This window comes from Brienomyrus brachyistius, chromosome 15 (assembly GCF_023856365.1).
Source record: "Brienomyrus brachyistius isolate T26 chromosome 15, BBRACH_0.4, whole genome shotgun sequence".
In the NCBI taxonomy this organism is placed as follows: domain Eukaryota; kingdom Metazoa; phylum Chordata; class Actinopteri; order Osteoglossiformes; family Mormyridae; genus Brienomyrus; species Brienomyrus brachyistius.
Window position 1 is genome coordinate 790,671 of NC_064547.1, and position 21,916 is coordinate 812,586.

The 21,916-nt window shown below is 43.8% G+C and overlaps 2 protein-coding genes and 1 long non-coding RNA gene across 4 annotated transcripts in view; 1 reads left to right on the plus strand and 2 right to left on the minus strand.

Annotated features, from left to right (window-relative positions):
* Nucleotides 1-2,363: 2,363 nt before the first annotated feature.
* On the minus strand, nucleotides 2,364-5,479 carry LOC125708534 (gamma-interferon-inducible lysosomal thiol reductase-like). The gene is made up of 7 exons (XM_048976120.1): nucleotides 5,289-5,479; nucleotides 4,176-4,364; nucleotides 4,007-4,081; nucleotides 3,834-3,920; nucleotides 3,472-3,624; nucleotides 3,193-3,261; nucleotides 2,364-2,912 (listed from the first exon to the last, which is right to left on the minus strand). The coding sequence occupies exons 1-7, from the start codon at nucleotides 5,421-5,423 to the stop codon at nucleotides 2,853-2,855; spliced, it is 768 nt and encodes a 255-aa protein (XP_048832077.1). The 5' UTR covers nucleotides 5,424-5,479; the 3' UTR covers nucleotides 2,364-2,852.
* Nucleotides 5,480-12,820: 7,341 nt separating this feature from the next.
* Nucleotides 12,821-21,916, minus strand: part of pik3r2 (phosphoinositide-3-kinase, regulatory subunit 2 (beta)) — a 39,745-nt gene continuing 30,649 nt past the window's right edge. Inside the window, exons 10-16 of one of the 2 annotated variants that reach the window (XM_048976118.1) lie at nucleotides 21,009-21,189; nucleotides 20,418-20,543; nucleotides 19,061-19,203; nucleotides 18,799-18,975; nucleotides 18,613-18,684; nucleotides 13,792-13,965; nucleotides 12,821-13,366 (exon numbers count right to left, since the gene is read on the minus strand). In XM_048976118.1, the coding sequence (XP_048832075.1) occupies nucleotides 13,177-13,366; nucleotides 13,792-13,965; nucleotides 18,613-18,684; nucleotides 18,799-18,975; nucleotides 19,061-19,203; nucleotides 20,418-20,543; nucleotides 21,009-21,189 (1,063 nt within the window). In that variant the 3' untranslated portion in view covers nucleotides 12,821-13,176. Of the gene's footprint in view, nucleotides 13,367-13,791; nucleotides 13,966-17,907; nucleotides 18,133-18,612; nucleotides 18,685-18,798; nucleotides 18,976-19,060; nucleotides 19,204-20,417; nucleotides 20,544-21,008; nucleotides 21,190-21,916 lie in introns of those variants that run through there. The other variant, XM_048976119.1, reaches the window with a different exon arrangement.
* On the plus strand, nucleotides 14,842-16,693 carry LOC125708535 (uncharacterized). The gene is made up of 3 exons (XR_007382496.1): nucleotides 14,842-14,964; nucleotides 16,169-16,215; nucleotides 16,545-16,693. It is a non-coding gene; the product is annotated as an uncharacterized LOC125708535 (long non-coding RNA).

Sequence of the window (21,916 nt, forward strand, 5' to 3'; positions counted from 1 at the left end):
GATTTATATTTTAGGGTGTGAACTTACAGTGTGATACAATAGATGATGACTATATATTCTTCCACCTAGTACATTTATGTTTGGTGGGGGCGGTAGGGTGCTTTAGCAGGTAGCAGTCGCACCTTCAGGGTTGGGGGTTCGAGTCCTGCCGCTATTCCCTGTGTAACATGGCATCCTTCCCGCAGACCAATGACATGTCACTAGGTGAAGCAGTGTTTCTAAATGCCTCATGTCTGAGGGTGAGGCTGTGAATGGGTCCAGTGAACGACTGGCATCCCATCCTGGGATTCTCCAGCCTTGAGCTTGGGATAGGCTCCAGGCCTCCGGCAGCCATGACCAGGATAAGTGTAGAAGACGGATGGATGGATGGATGGATGGATAGATAGAGTTCATATGAGTTGTGTTGCAGTACAGCTGCAAAAAGCATGGAGGAAGCATTTAAGAAATGGAAGAAGGAGCGAGGAAACACGAGAGAAAGCTGCTGCAGAGCTCAGTCAGACACATTTGCTTTTTGGTTTTCTGTGATTGGTTGTCTGTGGTTGGTTATATGTCATTGGTTATCTGTGGTTGGTTCTGTGATTGGTTATCTGCGCATGCCGAAGAGCTTGACTTGCATGTTTTTTAATATGCTTTACTGAGTTTCGACACAATAGGAGTCTGCTTCAGAGCAGAGCACAGGTTGTGTGCCATCTTGTCACCTTAATCCATCTAGTGTTTTTACACATTGAAATTACTAGCATTTATTTCTCTGACTAAGATTTCACCAGTGAACTCAGCAAAACACATCCTTTTTTTTTTACTGTTCTTGCTTCCTCATTGGGTAAGTTCTGCATAGACTGCAATAAGCTCCACCCTCACATACTGGTTTTTGAGTCGCCTCGGTAGGCACCAAGAGAAGGTCATCGAGAAGGGCTGCATCCCCGAGGGAACTCTGTCCTGCACACACTTTGGCTGTTGGGAGTCAGTCACCATTCCAGGCTCACCAAGGCACCTGTCAGATGGTGGCAGCACTACACCAATGTTCTAGATGCAAACACGATGCCCCTCTCTTATGTAGTGTGACATTTATCTGATGCTCTCTGCCTGATACTGTGTGATGATCTGGTAATTCACATGTCTTCTGTGGTGAAAAGCTCTAGAGAAACACCTTTAAGGTATATTAAACTATAATAGTGGTATTGAGGCTTTCCAGGTGATTTGAGATTATAGAAATAGTTCAATCCTAGAATGGCAGGGACAAGATCTCACCCTTTCATAAGTATTGTATCCAAAAGTTTTCCAGTGTTCCCTGGGGATCCCAGGCCAACCTGGTTCCTCTTGTACATGCATTTAATTTCTCTTTCTCAATATGGAAAAGACAAGGAAGTGAGGGTGGGATTTTGTATCTCCTAAGGCAGTGTTTCCCGATCTGGTCCTAGGGACCCACAGACAGTCCTAAGGCCTAAGAAATATAAAAAAAATAAATTAGCTGCTGCTGCCACGGAGGTCTGCAGAGTAACACCACTGGTCCGAGATCCGCCTCTCGCTTAGGAACCCGGCACGCGGCCCCTGGCGGAGATCCTCCTCTCGCTTAGGAACCCGGCACGTGGCCCCTGGGGGAGATCCTCCTCTCGCTTAGGAAGCCCATTATTGCTGCCAGCTGTTTGCGGCGACCTGCCATCCAGCAGCAACATGCTTCCCTTTTGGGACTGTTTGCTTTTATCTCGAAAGGTCTGTGAGACCCACACAAGGGAAGAAGGTGCAAACTGCACACCAAGGAGCAGGAGGTATGACCAAAGTGGACTAAAAACCCACAGGAAATAAAGCACTGAATGCACAAAGACACTCATCTGTATAAATCAGATTGCTGCTTACAGAAGGTTGATCAGTAACCGCCCAGAAACCCCAGCATCTAAGTATATTAATGAAACAGCTGAGACTTTGTTGCTAAGGGTCTGATAGCAGAAGAATAAGGCCAGAATCAACATCTATTACTAATGATGATACATAAGCCTGTAGAAAATGTATAGCATGCAGGTTTCTGGCCCAAAATAGGCTGAACTATGAGATGAAAATGAAAGTGTCTTAAAGAAAGTAAAATCCGCTGCCCTGTAAGCGTTTCCTGCAGGACGAAACACAAACACCCTCCTCCGTAAATATCTATCCATCCCTCCACCTTCATATACATGTAGTGGCTGGGGTGGGAAAGAAGCTGCATGTCTTTGAATAGTCAGAGAGACCTGGGAAAGTGCAAACATAGAGAGCTGGGGCAGATCCCAAACAAGGAGGGGGCGGGGGAGGGAGGGAGGGAGAGAGAGAGAGAGAGAGAGAGAGAGAGAGAGAGAGAGAAGCCACAGAGCTCCAAAAACAACACCAAATCCATAAAGAATTCAGCAATTGTATTACAAAATCTTTTCAAAAGTATTCATGTTTTTGGATAAATTACTTGAATAATGTTCATGTTGTTTAAAAAAAAAAAAACTAAACTGCCTTCGCATTCCAAAACCACATTATCTTGTCCTGAAACCATGAAACGACCCTTATAAACGTAAAAACATCAGACAAGATTGTAGATACGTACATATCTGTCAGAAAGTCTTACATCAAGGCAGTAGTGCATTTTCCACAACGCACATATGCACACTCCTTTCAGAGGTACGTATGCTCGAGTATTTAATGTCTAAAATTTGGTATATAGTCATGTGATGAGTAGTGGCTGATTAAATTTAAAAAAAAAATGCTCAGACATAGGAAAATAGTAGTTAAGTACAATTAATAAATTTTTTTCTAAAATTGTTTCAAGTTGATGACTGTGACGACTCAAAGACTGCAGCTGACATCTCAGTAGGGGTCTGAAGCACTGAAATCTCATATCAAAGATAGTTTCTGTCGAATTTCATGGCAGCTCCAGTACAAGCAGCTGGCTTCGTACCCTGAGAAAGAAAGAAACACTCAGCATTTAACAGCTTTAGGTCAAGACAAGGGAATCATTCATAGCAGCAGCTCATTAACACCCAGTGAGTACTGAATGAGTACTGAGTGAGTACTGAATCACACAAAGACGTACCCTAAAAAAAACCCACGTTCATACATTTACTCCCATTTAACAGAGTGATGTCACCCTCTTGGAAAGCGCAGTCACGCTCATCGCATTTACAGGGCAGCCATTACAGCTTTCACTCCCCCCCCCAACCCCCCAATGCAGCATCTCACCTTGTACAAGTTGCAGACCAGCATGAAAAGAGACGACATCGCCTTTTGCTGTAGGTCATCAGTGTGTTCCTGCAAAGAGATGCACCATGTTTCTACACTGGACAATATCCATCAGAGCCGCACGCGAAATCTAAACCAGGGGTCGGATCACCACCCCAGCCCCCCCCCCAGCAGTCACTCTTTGGAAGCTCAGCCTAGCAGCACTTCTACACAAGCAGGCTCACGTTTCCCCTGCTTTGGATAAATGAACAGATGTAATGCGATGGAAGGGCCTCTCACCCCATTGATGGTCACCCAGGGCACGTATTCGTGGGCCGGTTTGAGAGCCTGCGTCATTAGCGCATTTGCATGCATCAGCTGGTTTCCCAGGTCTCCCTTCACACAGGTCATGACAGTGTTCCAGTCCACTGCTGGCTCATAAAGCTGCAAACACTAGAAGAACAAAGTCAGAATGTCAGGTGAGACCTCCACTGCAGGCAGTGCCGCTCACCAGAGCCCAAATGTCCACCACAACATAAAACCAGGAACACGCATTCATGCCAATTGTCAACTTCCAAATACAGGCAGGAGAGACCTCTCCTCCTTAAATTAGGGGGGTATTATAGTTTATGGGCAGATAAATGTTAAATTCTGATACATACGACTTGGGCAGACTTGATAACATCTTCAGATGATTCCATGCAGTAGATTATTGGAAAGGCCAATTTGGTTAAATTCATAATGCAGGCCTGTGGGAAACAGGAGGCAGAACTGCAATGAAACAAACACATTTTGATATGCTGGGGGGAAAGAATGCGAAACGCAGTGTCCACACCTCAATCATGTTTCCCAGGCACTCGTCTTCACCGTGTTGACAAGTGAACGTATAGGGTGGCTTCTGACCCGATTCCTGGGATAAGCGGGGACAGCGTGAGCAGGAGCGAGACGGCAGCGTTACACGCTAATGTGCCACCTGACGGCTTACCGTGCCGTGTTCTCCTCACCTGTGCATTGCCAAAAGGCACCAGGCTGACGGCCATGATGTCATGGAGCATCAGCCATGTGGGATACAACTGCAACACCAGGAACTGCCGGCAGCCAGGACACAAGCTCTCATAGTACAAAGCCACCTCCACTGGAGAGTCGGTTTGGTTCTGTCCGTTAGCCTTCTGCTCCAAGCAGTACTTCTGTCCCTACACCAAGAGGGAGTCACAGATTTGGAGACCCTCCCAGGCAGAATAGACAATCAGGCAGGACTACACAGTCACAGGACACCAGTGTGTCACAGGGCATCACACTATGGGAAATGCAGAGGCATCAGTGAGCCCAAATACAGGAGGAAACCAGGGCCTCTGTGGGAAAGCCACACAACACAGTGAGACTGGGTGCACAGACAGACAGACAGACCAGGGGTGGTACTGGAGACATAAACCCTGTAGCCCTGGCCACTGAGTCACCGCGCAGCTTCCCAGTACTGCTTATTACCGTTAAAAGGTCAAGATCAGGAGATCAGAATTGGTGCTCAGGTCCTAGCGTACTGCATCCCACACAGCACATGCGCTGAAAAGCACCGAATTAAAATCTAAGTGACTAAAGGAGATATCGTCATAAATCGTAAGCACCATCGGGGAGGCGATTCTCCTTTTAACCCTTCGATTTCATAGCCAGTTCGTAGGTGGGTTACGCTTTTAAGTTGTAAAGCTTAAAGTGTGCGTTATTACCAAACACCGTATGACATTGTTTAAGTAAAAATGCATCGTTAGTTTCTTTATGAATAAGTGCAGTTAAGATTTTAACCGAACTTCATTTATACAGTGACAATTTAACAAACAATAACAATAACTGTGACATTTATTAGGCCTAACTTTTCTGGCTCATTTGTAATAAAAACGTAAAAAAATAGTTGTCGGTACTTTTCGTATAGTGGAATTATAACACAAAAAAGTAAGTACATTTCGGAATGGTACTTAATAAATGCCGGTTCACCCGTTTTCGTTCTTAGATTTGCTGAAAAATTCCAAGCGCACGGCAAGCCAGGTCACTTTCGGTTTTAAATGGGGGAGAGAGACCAAGCAGGCTTTCGACGCCACTAACGGAACGATAAACGGCGAACGTACCGCGCAATTCCCCGCTGTCTCCGGGAAGCGGCAGCCCTGCGCCGGGAGGTACAGACAGGGCGCGCCGGGTCTGCACTCGCTGCTCTCCAGCACGAAGCAGAAGCCGAGGAGGAAAAGCCCCAGAGAGACACTCATCTTTCTCGGTGACCTTGCGAGAAGTAAATCAGAAGTGTTAGTGCCGTACGTGGTACTTATATGTCACAGAAACTCCTCCTTCGTGGCGCTTCCCCTTCAGCCGCCTGCAGCACCGGCCCTGCGTGGGTCCATTTGAGTGAATAAGTACCGCCGTCCGGTATGTGACACACTGCATGGTTATGGGATTTTCCATATAGTTACAGTCTTATTTGTAATATAACCATACATCATCTAGTAATCTACTTCCTTTCCACTGTGGTCCATCATACCAACCAGTGACAATCAAATTTATACGCAGCCTTATTCATATCAAGTTTATGAACACTGAATTATATCGTCAAACAGTAATAACCAGTAATATATATCATGTCAAATCAAACATTATTTTAAAATCTTTTTTATTAGTGTGTCACGGGTAGTTTCGAAGGAAAACTGTGGCCTGCAACAAAGTTTCATTTCCCTCTCAAGACGTAAACGACTGGCTGGTTCAGTTTTTTTTCTTGTGGTGTTATTAATGTCAGTAATAGGCCCAGGCTATGCCGAACATTTGATTATTAACAGACCATCCAGTTCACACTTCCCGTTTGAACAGACCGCCGCAGTAACCGGTCCTGCCGGATGCGCACGGAAACCCCCGAAAGGCGGGTCGGTCCGGCGCTACAGCCCCGATCGACTGAGGCGCGTTTTCACTGCCTCTCTCTCTTAGCAACTGCTGACTACGTGAAGTTTCACCCTTTTCATTGGTGTTACTTTGGAAAATGACACAGCGCAAACAAATCATTCAGATCTCAGTTTAAACGTGAAAATAATTGCGATATTGAAAAGTATGGGAAACGGTGATGTGATTTCCCCCATATTCTGTTGATTTTGTTACTTCTTTGCAAATATTAACATTAAAACAAAGAACTAAAAGCAAACTGATTCGACTCATGTTACTTTGTAAAGTCGTTTTTAGGAACGACGTGTGTGCTTGTAGAGAGACTGAATTTTGCTTTGGTTGAGCGTCCGTACAATTGGGGGACCTTTGAAACAAAGACGACGCTGTGTGTGTTTCAGAGCAAATCAGCTTCTGTTTCACTTGTGCATTGCTTGGTTTTATTTAGAAGGAGGAAGTAGTCCAGTCACAAGGAAGCCTGGAATAGTAGCCAAATCGACGTGTTTCTGTTGAGAAACTGTTTTACACATTTTCTTGACGGATTTGACGTGGGTGCATTGGGTGGTCGAGTTGCTTCAGTTGGTGAAAAGCGGAGTTAACGACAGGAAAAATAATCAAGCTTGTGGAAGCAAAACAACTTTACCAGAAATCAGAGTGAATTGCAAATTTGTAACTTCAGAGCACTGCATAAATAACCTATCGGTTATCACAATTCTTTTGCCAGTCTAATGTAAATAACATTTGTAAGACATTAAGTCAAATGCATCTGCCCCCCCCCCCCAACAGAACAAACGGCCTCAGTTTGCATCCCCAGATGAAATGGTCTAGAGCCACTGCATTCAACAAAAAGCACAGCACAGTGTGGATGGTTCAGCCTGCACTGCGTACTGGGGGTGTGTCAGAAATCACATACCGTGACAAACAGGTTATGGGGCATAACTGGAGGAAATGCTGATCAAGGACTTTTATGGGTAATGAACTTTATCATGTTTTAAACATGCTCCTTTTGTGACCTTTTACAATAATGTGTGAGCGATTGGTGCATTTGAACTAGAGCAGAATGATTTTGATGTGATAACACCCTCCCCCCTTGCTGTCCACAGTATGGTATGCTGGTTTATAAAACATTATAAAAGGCAGATACAGGAAGGATCAGCCTATTGGGGGGAATATGGGGGAAAGATCAGCCTGTTGGGGGGCAAATGCGGCAAAGGATCAGCTTGTCGGGGGGAATATGGAGGGAGGATCATCCTGTCGGAGGGCAGATGCGGGGAAGGATCAGCATGTCGGGGGGAATATGGAGGGAGGATCAGCCTGTCGGGGGCAGATGCGGGGAACTTGTCTCCATATTTGGTGCTATGAAGCCAGAGAGCGTTCTCAGGCGTGTGTTGAGTGTCATTTGTGACGTCTCTTCTGCCTGCCCTGCTGCTGTACCACTGTTCGTCCTGCCATCTGAAGCAGCACCAGCACCTGCCTGCCAGCACCTGCCTGCCCCTTGCAAATATTAAAATTAGGAGTGTGAATTGGGACTTTGTCATCTTGCTCATTTGACTTGGGAAAGGTTTCTTCCTTCTAGGGAGTATTTCCTTGCCACTGTTGCCTCTGGCTTACTCACTGGGGGCTTTGGGCAGGGATAATGTAAAGTGCTTTCAGAATGCAATGTTACGAAAACGTGCTAAACAAATAAAATTGAATTGAAAAAAAATTTGAATTTCCTGATTTTGATTCCCTCTTCCCCATACTCCAATTACAGTCACATGATAAGTGGAGAGGCATTTGATGGTTATGCCTTTAGCAAAAGTTAAAGATTCTCTGAAATTTCCTGGATTTAATGACTGGTTGCTCAAGGTAAAGTTCACATGATCTATGGTATCTGCCGTTCGTGGTGATGGTGAGGTCTGACGGACTCTGCTTTCGAATGATAACCTCAGTGCGGTTTTAATGAGCTGCTCCTTTGCTCTTCAGTGCTTGTGATCACAATCGAGCCAGTGATTTTCAGTACTTACCTACAAGTGCATTATGAATCCATCCATCCATGTGTCCTGTGACTGCCTGACATCACAGGCTCCTGGATTCAGATAAAGGGACCTGATGTTGAGTTCCATTGAGGGTGGGGTCTGCAGAAGGGGCACTTTGAAAATAAACATTTTACTTTGTGACTTGTGAGTGTTTAACTGCATCTTTACATAATGCATGCTAAGATCCTAGAGAAATTTAAAGCAAGGTATGAAAGTACATTTGGAAAAGTGCTGTGTTTGTAAGACACACATATTTTAGTACACTTATAACCTAATGGACACAGGGGCACCGTCTATGGGAGAAAAGTTCGGAAGATTCCTGAGTGACTGGGGGCCCAAACAAATCTGAGCTGGGGGCCCAAAACTTAAAAAGAATCCATATAATTCATCCAATTAATAATTTGTTTAGAGAGACCCAAATAGATTTCCTCATCGTTTTTAAATCTTGACTAAGGGAATTCTAAAAGAATGTATTTGTTCTTATGTACCTGTGCACGTCAAATAGTCTCAGTTCAGTTCAACCAGGTGCTTTTCCCAAAGAGCTCAGCACAGTCAGGTCACAAGTACACTTGGGAATGAATGTGACCATAAAGGTGCCCATCTTCACTTCCTCAAAATAATTTACAGTCTAGTAAACAAAAACTCCACTGACTGGTTTACTGAAAGCAATAAGCACATACAACAAAAACACCACATAATCTTTGGATCTTTCCCTAAAAACCACAGGACACATTTTTACACACTCCTCAGACCACTAGAGGGTGCTGTTTACTGTAAGCGAGGCTCCTACTACAGGAAAGATTGCAGATAACACAAAAGAAAATGTCAAAGAAGAAATATTTTCTTTTTAACATCATTTTATTTTTAAGTACCATAGAAAACTTAAGTACCAGTCTAGGACAAATACAGTATTGGCATAAGCTGTTGATTTGTACACTGAGGAAAGGCTGCGTTTGGTGATAGACTGGGGACAGAACATAACCAAATGGATGACATCAAAGTTGCACAGACATTAAAGCCAGCAGAATGCTACGATCACACCGGACAGCTCAACAGCGCCCCCACCTCAGTGCCGCCCTCCTCCCAACAGGATGAACACAGTTCTCAGCACCAGCCATTCATCTCCATTGACCTGCTTTAATAAAAAGATAGAGAACATGCTGCACTTGGAGGGACCAAAGGCTTCAGGTTATGCTGCTGTCTCTGGTGATGCTCATGATTGTTTATCTCGAGTTTTTACTGAATCGGGTTACAAAGGACCAAAAAAAAAAAAAAAAAAAAAAAGTACAAAGACAACTGATAATGATTTTAAAAAGCACACAGCCTACATATCACTTACGGTATAACAGAAATACACAAGCAGGTGGAGGAGGTGGGACCTAAGGACGGAGACCCCCCAGCACGCAAACCTGGTGTCTCTCACGTAACTAACATTGCTTTGTGGGAAGTGATTGCACCAAACACAGACATTGTCAGCAACTGACTACAGTACATGAATTGAAACTCGATAAAGATTAGCTTCGTAATTTAGTGCAAAGTCTAAATTATTGTCATTTGGCAGACTGATATTGGTGTGTAGCTGACAAGTGGCACAATTATGGCCCACATGTTGTTCTTTTAGTTTCTGAATAAAGAAGACAGAATATCTGTCTTTGGAAAAGATTTCGACAGCTGCAGAATCCAAATTACAGATTACAAATGTATGTAAATTGGTACTGTCAAACTTCTGTCAATGAACATTACAAAAAATTGCACTTTTTCAAAAAAGTCAAAGGAAACAGATATAAAATATCCAGCATTTCTATATAGTGCAGAACTCCAGTAGGTGATGAAGTTTAGATCTTTTGCTTTTCAAAGGGGCCATTTTGGACCCCGTAACTATCAACATTTGTGGTGGAAAGTTTTTGTTTTGCAGCAGCGCTAGATCCTAGAGTCCCATTGTCTTGAGGGAGCACTGGTTCACAAGTACAAAAACTAAAGACTAGCGCAGTCTTAAAAACTTCAAGTTAAAAAATAAAAATAAGAAAATGATTTTTAAACTATAGTCAAGTTTTTTTTTTTTTTTTTTTTTTAAATCCTACTTCTATTCTCTCTAATAAAAAGACCAACAAATTTGTTCTTAAAGATTTTCTCTATTTGGTTAATTGGAAATTGTAAACAAGTATAAATGTATGGAAAGAAATATTTAAGCTAGCTTATTTAAAATAATCTGTCAGGTTATGATGAACAAGTAAACAAATGTACAAGTAAAGGAAGCAATTGAACAGCTTTAAAAAAAATTAACCAAGAAGCTAATCCAAACCCAGCATGGCTGCGATTCAGCCATTCTCACTTGGGGCCATTCTGACGTGTGGCTTCTCTCAGTCAGCAGAGCTCCTTGTCAGGTCAAACAGAAAGGAATAAAAGTAACAAAGCAAAAGCCAGCCTGCACAGCCGAAGGGCGGCATCCCAGCCTGCACAGCCGAAGGGCGGCATCCCAGCCTGCGGGCTACCTGACATTTGTAGGGTGTCTTTGTAGTGCATTCAGCAGTTTTTCACACCTGTTCATCAGTCTCATCTTTCTCCCACACACACATGCTCTCTAGTTCAAGCTAACTGCTGAGATAAAGCTATGAAGGCTGCCAAAGGGAGGAGACAATGACACAATGTACCTCCCGCCTTTATTTGTTTTCAGAAAACACTCCACCAGTTTCAAAATGGAAACTGTAAGACTTCCACAGCTTGGTTTAAACATCTGACTCCCTGACACAGGCAAGCACAGGGCAGATGAAGATGTCTCCTGACTCGCTGCAAGACCAGTTTGGAAAGTACCGGCATGGCGTCTGTCAGCTGAGGCAGCACGCTGTCAGGTGATGCAACAGAGACCATTTCCTGCATAAGTCTATCTCCATGAAATCTGCACAAAACACAGCCAGAGCTAAACAGCTTCTCACAGTCTGAGATAATGTTGGTCACCTGTATTCAGGGCCACCCAACAGAAAAATACAACCTGCATTTCATTAAATGCTATGTACAAAAAATACCCCAAAACTCAGCACTCAGTCTGAATGTCTCTTAAACGTCTCAGAAGATGTGACCTATTTGCTGTGATCAAAAGATTTTGTCCATTGGGTCAGACAATTTAAGAACAATTACAGACAGTCACAACACATCAATGTTGCGTTATGATTTCAGTATGTACAACCAACGCCTGCAGCGCCAAAACATCAACCTGCTCTTTCCCTGAAAGCAAAACGCTTCAGGGGCCGGGTTCACATCCATGAGAAGCTGTGTGCAGGACAACGTTCATCTTACCTCTAATAGTCTTCAAAACATTATCAATTATCCAAAGAATTTGGCAGTATAATCATTCCTGTTAACTAACTGGTATCCATTCGCTCTTATCGTTAATGCAAATTCAAAGCATCTGGATTTACTAAACACAGCATTCCTAAGTTTGACTTTCCACCTATGCAAGCGGCATTTCAGAACTGACTATCACGTATAAAATAAAACAGAAGTTTAATGCATGTCTAACACCACCTGCACTGTGCAGTCCTGCAGGGGAAAGATCATGCCCGGGAAGACTCCATTACTGCACGGAAACCACAGAAATGGCTCACACTGCTTTCTGTAGATCGTGGCTTATTCTGACCCCGCAGTCAGCTCACTCCACACCAAGCTCAGAAACTCCCAGCTTACATCCTGGCCCAGAACAAAACTGTCAATACACCATTGTAATACTCCATTAAGGTACTAAAAAGGCTTTATGGGGGGCGCTGTTACACACATACCATAATCTACGGCTGATAGCACGGTGCTGCAAGGCTTCAGCGAAGCAAGGCTTCAGCCCCTCAGACACTGCAATTAATAAAAGAATTCATCGCTCTTCTGGCTTGGGCAGGACCACGGGCGGCCCGTGGGCCGAACCGAACCGAGCGGGTGATGAGAATCAAGAAATGCAACCTGCGGCACCAGAATGGGCTGCAGTCTCCCTCTACGTCTGCTATTTTTGGGTTTCAAATGATGGTGCTACCGTTGGTTAGAAAATCCACACACAAGGACACTGTCCCTATAAACCGACAGTGAGGGACCCCTTAAACTGGAAAGTACAGCTCAAGGTCAGTAGACTCCTTCCTGTGCAGACACTTAAATCCATAACTATTTATGCATATTGTACAGATATACAGTTTAACAGTACTAGTAACAAGTGCTTAGATTATATCTCTGAAGGAGAAAATTCCACGGAGTCTTTAAAATGAAATCTCTCACGTCACTATTTCCAAGCTTCCAACCCAGGAGCAGCTGGTTTATCCTTCATTTGGCTTAAACTGACTTGATATGAAGAATCTACAGCATCTTTCTAAAAAAAAAATGCAGGTGGCAATTTCTCCAGGGCTCCTCATGCAAGGTAACATGCCCTACAGCTCTATATATCAGAATGTCTCCAAAACAGGCGATAAGACGGAAAGCGGCTGAGAGGAGATGCCCGAGGATTATTTAGCGAGAGGGAATCACCTCTCGATGATGCCGATCACTAGGTCACTTCATTCCGGCTACAGCCCAAACCAGGAAAAGGTAGGGAGTGTGACGAGGGGAAAAGACGGGGCAAACAGCAGTGAGAAAATGCAAATGCGTGACGGGCCAGAAGGGAGCCGACTGGCCCGTAATTTCCCGGGTCCTTCCTGCCGCTGACCGTCTCAGCTCTCACTTTCAGAAGACAAGCCTGAACGGGCCCTAGTGGCTCTCTACGTAGAGAGAGTGTCTGTCCCTCCGAAACGGAAGAGCATACGAGCAACACATGTTCCTAAAGCACCGATTCCACTCCACTGTCCGGTCCCACGGGTTCCGCTTACAACCATAAAGGAGAATAACACTTTCAAAGAGCCAAAGAACCTAAGAAACACTTAAAATCTAGGCAGGAGGGCTGACTGTTAACATGTTTAACTGGTTAACACTGAAATAACTCAAGGCTACTTTAAATAGTACAGTACACTTCAGTATCCAGTCCTCCTTGATATGAGTCATGGGACCTAATCTGAGATTAGAGTACAAAAGGGATGAACATCAAAAGCGTGAGTCTTTGGCCCCTCGGCTGCATTCATCTGGGATGCTGGGTGAGGGCAGGATAGGCCAGGGTCACATTCAGCGAGTCATTGTGCTGGACCAGCGAGGCGTCCCTGTAGTGCAGGACCAGGGCCTTGAGGGAGCCGTACAGGTTGTAGGGCTCCGCAAATCCGTAGCCCGTGGCCGTCTTGAAAATCACACAGTGCTTGACGTCTCCATCCACGCTACAGCCAGACACACAGAGATTAAACAAAACGAGTCAGTGAGGAAACACAGACCTGCCACAGTGCTGCTGAACTCTCCGATCTGATTGGTCAGAAGAGCAGTGATTGACCTCGCATTAATGCACTTGTAAAGATACTCTGCTGTTCGGGTCCTTCTTTGACTCCAGTGTATAATGAACAGTTTGTCATGCATTTACCATGTACATCAGATATTTTTAAAGTAAATAGAAGTTTTCTAGAAAAAGGTAGGATGCTGAGGGCTTTAAAGAGGTACATGTGGGGGGGGGAGGGGTGCAGAGGCAGGGGGTACAAAAGCAGCTGGACCTTTTACCCGAACTGCTGAAGGTTCCCCTCTTATAACTGCTGATCACACAAAATTTACTTAGGGGACCCCCCTGGTGCCAAAGTTGATGTATGAGACTTACACCACGGAGCAGGCAAAGGCGCCCTTCTGCGTCTGGCTATCACGGATCAAGAAGGTTCCATCCCGCTTGCCCCTGAGCAGCTCCTCGGCCTGGACGCGCTTCACATCCCCCACATACCACGTGCGCTCATCGTGATGGGGGAGGTCTTCCTCGTCGTCCATCAGCGAGGAATGGCTGGGCGCAGGAAAGGAGAGGATCTCATAGGTGAAGACTGCTTAAGCTGTGCGAGTGGCATGTATGAGGGGCTTACACACCCCAGCTGGGTGCCCCAATAATTACAGGAAAACTTCAGACTTTCAGATTTTACAGCAATTTCACATTATCAAAAATCTGAAAGTGCGTCACAATCAAAGCTAGTTTACTGCAATCCTTGCAGTCAACACACCTGCATAGACGAGTTTTAAGGTCTTTTCAAAAACATTTTCCAGGATCCAACTAGACTGATACATTGGAAATTGGAAGGTTGCTCCACAATCGAATCACATAGAGAGAAGCACAATGACCCAGACTAGACTGTCCAGATTCTGAAGGACAAATGAGGCTGAAAAGAGGTCAGGAAGTGGGGCCTTTGTCATGGAGAGACTTGAAAATGAGCAGAACTTTGCATTGCCATTGTAGAGCTAAGACTGCAATGGTTTTCTAATCCAAACCCTGGCAGCACTGTTCTGGAAACGCTGCGATCTTCTAAGAGAACACAAGGGGAAGCCACATTGCAACGTGAATATGCAGTGCCGTAAACACATATATAAGCCTTTCAGCGTGTAAAAAGCAGTGAAGACCTTAAAAAGTTCACAGTCAGCAGAAAACCTAAGCGAGACCTCAAACTTCACACTAAGATCAGTGATCACACTGCCATCAACAGGGAGTCAGAGGTACTGGAAGGGCACTGATGATCATGAGCTTCCAAGTAAAAAGACCGTCGTCATCATGTGGAGCAGAATGGCGCTACGACTTATCCAACAACAGATCTCACTCAAACAGGTTATGGCAGTTTAGCCAGATCTGGTGTTGATGTGCTTCACTCCATGGCATCTGTGTAATTATCTGACCCAGAAGTAGCACGCAGACATGAAAATGAGTGGAGCCCACAACTGACCGTTGGGGGACACTGCAGGCAAGAGGTGATGCACCGGATCTATGTCCCATAGAAACAAACTGCCATCTATAAGAGAGGTAAGAGGAAAAGCAGCCAAGCCCTGTCTGATAAATGAATGTAACCCCTTAATCTTTGCAAGAGGATACCATGAGAAGGGTGAAGATTGCAGGCGACCTAGAGTCAGCAGCCGTAACAGCTAATTGTGAGTAACTCTGACCAGGACGGGTTCTGTACTAGAATGGGTCTAATGTCTGACTGGAATCTTTCAGAGGAATTATGGGAGTTTGTGTGAGACACTATCTGACCGGTGACCATCTTTTCAGGCTCCCGGCAGAAAAGGGGAGCTTACAGACAGGACTGTAAACAGAGAACTTGTCGTAATCAAGCACTTATTACTGTCATTAGAATTACAGCAGATGAGCAAATTTTAAGCCTGAGGAAGGAATGGGGGCTATAAGCAGACCCAGCCCTGCCGAGCGCCCCTCCCCAAGGGCAACTCCGCAGTGGAACAGAGTCCAACCCCTTTCCAGGAGTTTGGTTCCAGATCCCGAGCCGTGCACTGAGGCGAGCCCGACTATATCTAGTCAGTATCTCTCTACCTCTGGCTGCTTTCCCATCCGCCAGGTTACATTCCATGTGCCTAGAGCCAGATTTGGTCGGGGTGGATCCACGTAACCCTTTCGGGCTATGCCCAGCGAGCCCCTTGGGGAGGGGCCTGGCCACTGGGCGCTGTCGCCAGTGGAATCCCTCCCCAAGCCTGTAAACCCCAAAATATAAACAAACTTAATTTTACTAAATAGAGCAAACTTTAAACTGTCTTCAGTTTAAAAGGTCAACTAAAGTTTTAGTTGTTGTAACTTCTACATAATATTTTATAATATTATTCTAATATTTTTGACGAAGTACAACTTACTGCTGGATTAAGTTACCTAAAGCTCAGTACTGAAGTCACTATCACATTAAATTCTCGGGTTTGACGCTGATGTGCGTGATGTCATTAAGTGTGTCTTAGTGAGCAAGCAGTGGTACAACATGGGAAGAATGACGACTGAACAAGAATCTAGTGAATCAAAGAGCATTTTGTTTAGCATTAGAAGTGAGTGAGTCCCCTTTACCTTGGCATTTTGTGATGATTGAGTTTTAATATCTGAAAGGGATTGGCCATTACAGAAATAATGCGATTTTAAGTTATGGAGTGAATGCTGTATTGAGTTATTCCGAATGTTTTATTAATATCAGTTAGATGCAATTGAATATGTTGCAAAAACTTTTACATTTCAGGAAAACAGGGACAGCTACCACGCTAACGCCGGCCTCGCGGAACTGAGGTAAGTTTGGTGCTTTCAGGAACGGTCTTGAGAAATGCACTTGAAATAAAACCACAAAAGAAACTGTAAATTACAAAATCAGAAATGGTAAAAAAAAAATACAATTATAACTACAATTTCACTCTCTTTAAGAATTACATGACACACACAAAACATACCACTGTTCTGCATGCGCTTCCTGTGATTCTGCCTGCTTTGGAGTTTTGGGATCATGCAGGGTTAGTTATGAAGAGTTATGCCATTCAGATGTTAAACTTGCTGTATGTCATGTGAATTTGTTCAAGCCATGGTTGGTGAGGGGTCTATATTTGAATCTCATTTCAATCCAGATGGTGATGAGGCAGATCCTGCGGATTCACCAGTGGCCTTTCTTACAGTCAGCCGTGAAAATACCAACTAGTCCAGTTCACTATCAGCCAGAAAAAGTTTTTTTTGTCATTGGAAATTAAAATAAAGTGGTCACCATTCCCAAATTTAATGACGTCTTTCTGGTGATGTTCGCTCTCAGCTATGCACTACATCTTTGTTACCCAAAAGGACTGACGAACACTTCCGAATTCATTCGCTTGGTTTGTCACCTAGATTACAGACTCTCAAGAATGAATTAATAATACATGTGTTCTGGGAGGGTATAAAAGGCACTGATGTCTACCCTGCATTGTATTACACTGGAAAGTAGCACTTTCTGCACTGATATGTATTATACTGCTTCACAGCAGATGTTCATGTTCTTGCATTACACCATGGTTGCTTGGTGATCAAAGTTACTCTGCATTGGCTGTCATTTAAAGTATTTTAAAAGCTGGGAAGCCAGTTCCAGATAAGCTGGTGAAGTCTGATCATTTTGGAATGGATGTTCTCTAATGCTGCATAGTGCTTGAATCTGGGGCATTAGCTGCCAGTCTGTTGGGTCTGAACCAAAGTGTTACGAGTAACTCCCACTGCCTCATGGACGCCTGCAGACACTTCCGTTACAGGTGTAACTTTACAGTTCTTGAAACTGATAAAGAATGATATGTTCAAGAATATATGATGCATCACATTATTCTTAAGTCTGTGAATTGTTTAAAGCTGTAGCATAACTATGGAAAATGCAGCTGTTAAGTCCTCCATCCTCAGCATTTGATCTGATTCAAATGCCAGGGGCTGCCGTAAGCAGTAAGGAAAAGTCCAGCCTTAGAGAAGGATATGTTCTTACATAGTCTCTTGCACCACATATGTTATCTTGTATTTTTATTACAGTATTATTTACTACACATTTGTATGATGCCAAAGTAATTGATGGGTAAATCAAGCTTCTGACTGACAAGAGCGAATGCCTTTGTATGTTTATTAATGTAATAGGCAGCGTTTTTAAGTAAAAATTTTAGGCTACATTAACTTAATTTGATCTCTGAATAAAATCTTAATTTACACATTACTAAAACAATTCGGTACACAAAAGTAACTTAATTTAACCTCACTTAAATAGTACAGGTAACACACTAAAAAAAGAATCATTTGATAAAAAAAAAATAAAAAAAAACAACATTAGTTGAAGTTGATTAACTTAATTTTTTGGGGCAACTCATTGCCTCAGTTTGTTTGAGTCTGCTAACTTATTAGGGTTTACAGTGTAACAGAAATAAATTAGATGCTGTAAGAATAGCATCGTATCCCCGGGACGGCCCCATAATCCCCTCCCCCCATCTAATCCCTACTCCTCCCACACTCCCCAACCTCTATCTCTACCCCCACCTACCACTCTGTCCAATAAAATCTTTATTAAAAGGCCAACTTTGTGTGACTCAATGTATTCAGGTTCACCAGATCTGTGTCTGTGGTTGTCCTTTCATGTGCTACCACTATGAGGCGCTGCTTCAATTTTGGTGTGATTTGTCTCAAATTGTGTTCAGGATCTTCACCAGTGCAAATTGTCTGCAAAGTTTGAAAAAGATTTGTCAAATATTTTTTGAGTTATTACACTAACAACGGCAGGCCGGTCCCAAAACCATATGTATTGCCCATCTGACCAATACAATACTACACTATAGAGGCAAAACATTTTAACTATGCAGACAGTGAAACTAAGAAAAGTGACTTCAAAGTTTTTTGACCATATAAACAGCAGGAGTTTAGCTGAACCAAGATATTTTGTTGCAGCATAAAAAATGGCCTAAAAGACCCAATTTTGGTCATAACTCAATTTCGATAAAACATGCAGTTACAATGTTTTGCCTCTGCATGGTATATACTTCCTATGAGATTCTAATCTAGCCAATTCCATGAATTGCACCCTCACCACCAAACTATGATGTGATGACAGAACAGTCCCGTTACACATTTAAAATGCTTAAATAGTGACCTCTCTTACTACCCACTTTTATCCCTCACATTCACAGAATTCTGTGTACTTACCCTTCTGTGTCATTCTTCATACCCAACCACTCCTGGATTTTCCTTTGCCTGGTGCCCTTCTGCGTGAGCCATCTGCAAACCAAGGAACCAGGCCATTAAGCAGCGCTCCTGACATACACCCGGCACTCACCCACCACCGGGGGGTCTGCAGGCTCCATCTCGCTCAGCGGCGCGGTTCTGACGTACACTATGTACTGGTCACGGAGTTTCCTCAGCTGCATGAGGTCAGGCTTCAGGCTGTTCATTCGCTTGTCAATCTCACGGTTATCAGACACTTGTTTCTTCAAATCCTGCTCAAGCTTCTTCTTACTGTCGTGAATCTCTGTCACCCTGGACCTCAACTTCTCAGAATTGCTTTGGATTCTGAGGACATAAAGCGAAAAATGTCTCCTCAACGTTGCTCAGTAGACAAGTTGGAGTAGGTGAAGACTGGGACTGGGTGACATACCGCTGGATCTCCTTGTCATTGCCCTCCTTGGTGAATTTCTCCATATATTCCTTGCTGTGGCGTTTCTGTGTCTCGCACTGCTCCTCAAAGATCTTGATGGTCTCGTTAAAAGCCTCAATGGCTGTGCGCTTCATCTGCAGCTCCTATACACACAAGAAACAGCTGTCGAGTTTAGTCTGTATTTTCTGTGCAGTGCTTATTTCTGTGTGGCGGAACTACATCACATTCACTTTTTAGGTATATTAAAATGTCATTTGTTGGTCCAGTAGATAGCCAAAAACATCAATAACAAAAGTTTAGGGTTAAATAATACTAAACTAGATTAAATGTTTTAAATCTTTCAACAGTATTGTATGTGACCTATAACCCTCTGGGGTCGAGTGGATCGTCGGTGATGCAATGTATTTTTCGCGTCTATTTCAGTTTATATTCCGCTGAAATCTGTGTGTAGAAACATGAAAAAACGCTGACAATCAGTAATCTGTCTTTTCAAAACATCCATTGTCGGAAGTATTAAAGTTTATAAAATTAGGTTAAATCGGCAAAATTAAACCATGTCACATTACTTTGTTTTACCTGCATCGCGGGCATGTAGTGCCGCCCTCACCTGAAGATCGCTATTCACATTCTAAATAGTCGCATTAGCACGTATTCAAACCACATTCGCATGGTAATTGGATGAACAACACAATGGTGAAACGCGATCCAGGAACATCCCCATCAGCGCAATAAAAGGGGGGGGGGGTGTGGCCAGGTGTGAATGGCTCATGCATACACATGAGAGTCCATACATATTCAATGGCAGGAGCCCAGAAATAGTGACATGAGTATTTATTTATCTAACTGAATGTTGCAGCTACACCATTTAGTCATCTTCATGTAGCCAAGACTTTGGTGATCAGATATCTGGGATCAAAACAAACTGGCACCATTGTTTACTATGAACTTTTATAATGTTCCTGCAAGTGTTCCAAACCACATTTTGCAATGTCCATACTTTGATGTCAAATTTAATTTGATGTCAACTTAACATAAATCTGACATATTACATTATACACAATATACATAATTAAGATGTGTAATGTCAAAACAAATATAAGAAATAATTTAGTTGCCATGACTTGACATGAGTTTATGATATTTAATGAAATTTGTGACTCTTGCTTTCATTACTTCATTTTTTTGCAGAAATAAATGGTAATATAATAAACTCGATTAACTACTCAGAGGCAAAGTCAACAATTTACACAGTTATATAATTTGAGTGTTGTCAAACTAATTTTAAAAATGAGAGAAAATGGACATATTATGGAAATGAGTTCCTGAGAATGACCCCTCTGCTAATGCTTAGGGTTACCTGGGATGAGCGCATGTACTCCTCATACAGGACGTCATACTCCCGGCTCTTCTCCTGGTACTGCTCGTGGTAGGCCTTCAGCTGCTCACCGACAGCTTCGATGCTGTCCTCCTTCACCAGCTGTTCCTTTGGAAGGAAGAGACGCAATACCCAACACATTATGGGTACTCCATACACAGTGTATATATATACACACACACACACAGTCGATATATATCATCCATCCATTTTCTAACCACTCATCTCTGTCACGGTTAAGGGGACTGGAGCCCAAGCTGCAGTTCAGGTCATAAGGCCAGGTGCACACTGGATGTGACACCAATCTAAAAATATTCATTTCTACTTAGTCCCATGTTCCTTAAGTTTAGGTTCAAATATAGATTCAAGAACAGGGACGCTGCAATGGGTTTGTGCCCTGTACCCACAGATTCCGGGATAGGTTCCAGACCCCCGGGACCTTGAATAGGAGAAGCAAGTACAGAAAATGGATGGATGGATAGATGTATTCTGGAATGATCAATTAAAATGAATGAGCTAGTCACAGAGCAAAGGGAGCAGGGCTTTGCCTGGGAGACACTGGTGGGCTGGTACCTGCTGGGATTTGGAGATGGGGTAGAGGAGCCTCGTGTCCAGCTTAGGGTTGTACTGCGCCAGCGACTCGTGCCGGTAGTGGGTGATCAGCTCCACCACCGATGCGAAGGTCAGAGGCTCAGAGAAGCCATACTTGCCCCCCCGGTGGAAAATCTTGATCAGCTTATTGTTTCCGCCTTTCCTGTGAGGCACATTTATGGCAGGCTTTGGTCAACATCCAATCAGCTAAGCCCCCACCCTCAACACCGACAGAAGCCGATCAGCTAAGCCCCCACCCTCAACACCGACAGAAGCCGATCAGCTAAGCCCCCACCCTCAACACCGACAGCAGCCGATCAGCTAAGCCCCCACCCTCAACACCGACAGCAGCCGATGAGCTAAGCCCCCACCCTCAACACCGACAGAAGCCGATCAGCTAAGCCCCAAACCTCAACACTGACAAAGAGAAAGTGACTTCATTAAGCAGAAAGCTATAGGATTCTCTCCATGATTCTTCAACTCTTAGAACACGTCTTTAATAAGATGTTTGCTTTTGTTGCATTGTGAGGTTTTTAATCTGAATAGAAGCAGGCGCAAAGTGAAGAGTAACTGATCCGTAACTGAAACGCTCGGTGTCTGACTCATACTTGTAACCCGTAACCCATCTGCTTATAAAAATGTAAATATTATGTTCAATTCTGACCAGGCAGAAGAATACTACAGCAGAGCCAAACACATTTAATCAAGTTCTAGTTTTTTATGGCCCACTGCTGGGGGTGGTGGTTCTGCTTGATGCAGGTTAACTGAAGTCACTCCTCATTTCTCCACATCAGCACGGTTCTATCGAGCTGCAGCCTGCATGGTGGCCGACTAGGGCCTCTGCATCTATACTGCAGACATGCAATTAATTTGCGTAGCAGTTGAAATGA